Source organism: Pundamilia nyererei, unplaced genomic scaffold (assembly GCF_000239375.1).
Source record: "Pundamilia nyererei isolate P.nyererei 1_Seehausen unplaced genomic scaffold, PunNye1.0 scaffold00081, whole genome shotgun sequence".
Classification (NCBI taxonomy): Eukaryota; Metazoa; Chordata; class Actinopteri; order Cichliformes; family Cichlidae; genus Pundamilia; species Pundamilia nyererei.
In genome coordinates this window covers 1,227,393-1,229,831 of record NW_005187482.1, presented here as the reverse complement: position 1 = coordinate 1,229,831, position 2,439 = coordinate 1,227,393, and the positions used below count along the sequence as shown (strand labels likewise).

General features: G+C 39.2%; 1 protein-coding gene across 1 annotated transcript in view; it reads right to left on the bottom strand.

The window, feature by feature from the left end:
- Positions 1-407: 407 nt before the first annotated feature.
- gcat (glycine C-acetyltransferase) overlaps positions 408-2,439 on the bottom strand; it is a 4,329-nt gene continuing 2,297 nt past the window's right edge. Inside the window, exons 6-8 of the mRNA XM_005738117.1 lie at positions 1,927-2,098; positions 1,608-1,729; positions 408-917 (exon numbers count right to left, since the gene is read on the bottom strand). Coding sequence (XP_005738174.1) covers positions 766-917; positions 1,608-1,729; positions 1,927-2,098 — 446 coding nt within the window. The 3' untranslated portion in view covers positions 408-765. The remainder of the gene's footprint in view (positions 918-1,607; positions 1,730-1,926; positions 2,099-2,439) is intronic.

Below are 2,439 nucleotides of genomic sequence, written 5' to 3'. Positions count from 1 at the left end.
CTTCGAATCCAAGCAAAATTATATAAAGAAAAGCATTTTATAGCACAATGGTTTTCATTTAGTAGTGGTGTGCAATACTGTAAATTCTGATATTGATTCAAAGTAAGTGCCGGACCAGTATTGCTGATACCAATACTGATACTTTGAACCTAAAAAGGCAGCTTATGTAGAAGAGAGCATGTTTGAGGTATACTTTTTCATTTTTACCCCTCAGAAAATATTTTATTTAACACAATTCACTGAACTTGGAGAATAGTATTAATCATATGGCACTAGTATTGATCTGATACCAATACCAGCTGGTATGGATATTATTGATATTTTAATCAATTCGGCCACCTCTAGCATTTAGCATCTCAACTTCAGAGGAGAATTATGGACTTTTCTTATGAATAAAACTCTTCTACTCTTTGAAGGATGTTTAATGTCTACCACACATGCTGATAATCTATGCACATTATGTGTCACCATTATCCTCACAGTCATCAGAATCACATCTGCGGGGTGCATAAATGCCCTTTCAGAAACATTTTCTCACTCATGAAAAGCGTTTAATCAACTGCCCTTTTTGTTCCAATGCAAACACTTTAGCAAAAGTGCTTTAATCAGTTAAGCAAGCACAAAAATAACATTCACCTCCAGTGACCTACAAATATAACTAAAATTTCCATCACCATCATTCATGGATCTTGAGTAACAGGCAGCGTGACCCTGCAATTTCAAGAAGTTTTTTTAATCCTTCTGATTCCAGCTCGTTTGTTCGATTCATGAGATGACGCCGTGCTTCCTGCCAGTCTGGATGAAAGCGTCAACACAGTGGTCGATGTCTTCGTCCGTGTGTGCTGCCGAAATCTGAACACGGATTCTGGCTTTTCCCTTTGGTACGACTGGGTAGGAGAATCCAATCACATACACTCCTGTGGAGGGAAGACACTACTGTTACACTGTATAAACACAGTGGCAGATTCACATACTCTCTGCTAAGTGAGTCAGTTTCATCTACGTTAAAGAAAAAAATAAAGTTAACGTGGAAGTGCCAAAAAAACTGCAGTTCCTTGAGCGGCCACTTGAGGCTGTCTCCAAAAGTGAGTCAATCCTCATAGACTCCCAGAAATGAACATGTTTTTTAGCTTGGTACAAAAAACTACTTTTGGTCTCTAGTTGTAGTTTCCTCCTTCACAACAACAGTGCAGGTGGTGAATTATTTTATTACTCACAATTTTAAACTGTAATAAGGTAAATTTAAGCTTGTGGCCAACTTGACTTACTGATAAATGGCTGTACAGGAAACAGAATGTTCTAGCTTGTCCAGCAAGTCAGTGTGGTCAGTTGATGAGTGTAAAAGCAGTATTTAATTTCTTTCTTACTTAGCACTAATTAGCTTGTGTAGCCATAGCACTTACTCAGGTTAGAGCTTGCTAACCAGCCTTGCTAGCATAATAAACCAATAACTTAGCAGTTGTCATTCATCAAAACACGGTCATGTCTGACTTAAAGAAAAAAAACAAAAAAACAACAACAACATGGCAGAGGCCAGAATTTGAACATTAATTCTTTGAAAATGAATGGCTAACATTCCATCTATTATATACAGTCTATGGTCTCACCAAGTTTTAGCATATCGTCAGCCATTAAAGAGGCCAAACGTGCATCGCCAAGCATCACAGGGCAGATGGGGTGAGCTGAGCCTGCAATGGTGAAGCCGGCTTGCGTCATCTTGTTCCTGAACCTGATTTGACAGCAAAGAGAAAACTATTATACTCACAGATTGGTAAAACCAGTTGTAAGCAGTATAAACCTTATCACTAAGTGCAGGACATCCTATATATGATATTAGTATTGCTACAGATAAATTGATTGGCGTTTATGATGTACACAACACTAAAAACATAGAAGACTTCCACTGTTTGTAAGAACAAAACATACCGCATCGTTTTGGCCGTCATGCTTTGGGCAATCTCGTTGGAGGCAAGCAGCAGTTCCACAGCCCGTGTGGCACTGCCCACCACAGGAGGGGGGAGCGCGTTGGAGAATAGGTAGGGCCGTGAGCGCTGCCTGAGTAGGTCAATGAGAGGCTTTGGGCCGACTGTGTAACCACCTGAGAGAAAACAAAACAACTACATCACACCTTGGATAAGTCTGTTAGTACCTGCTCGGATCACTTGGAACCTCGGTTAGAAGGAGTTTCAAAAACAGTACCTGGGTAACAGGTATTATTAGCTAATGGAAAACCCTGAAAATCGAGTAGGTACTAATGGAAAAGGGACTTTACACTCGCATTTATTACAGGAAAAACTTTGAGTAAATATCAAAAGTGGAATTGTCAGGTGGGCCGATGCACTACACTAAACAAATGCTTCTTTTCTATGTCTGTGTTAAATGTACAATGTTTTACTAATTTATACTTCATAAAAAGATGTTATGAGAGCCTTCATGTTA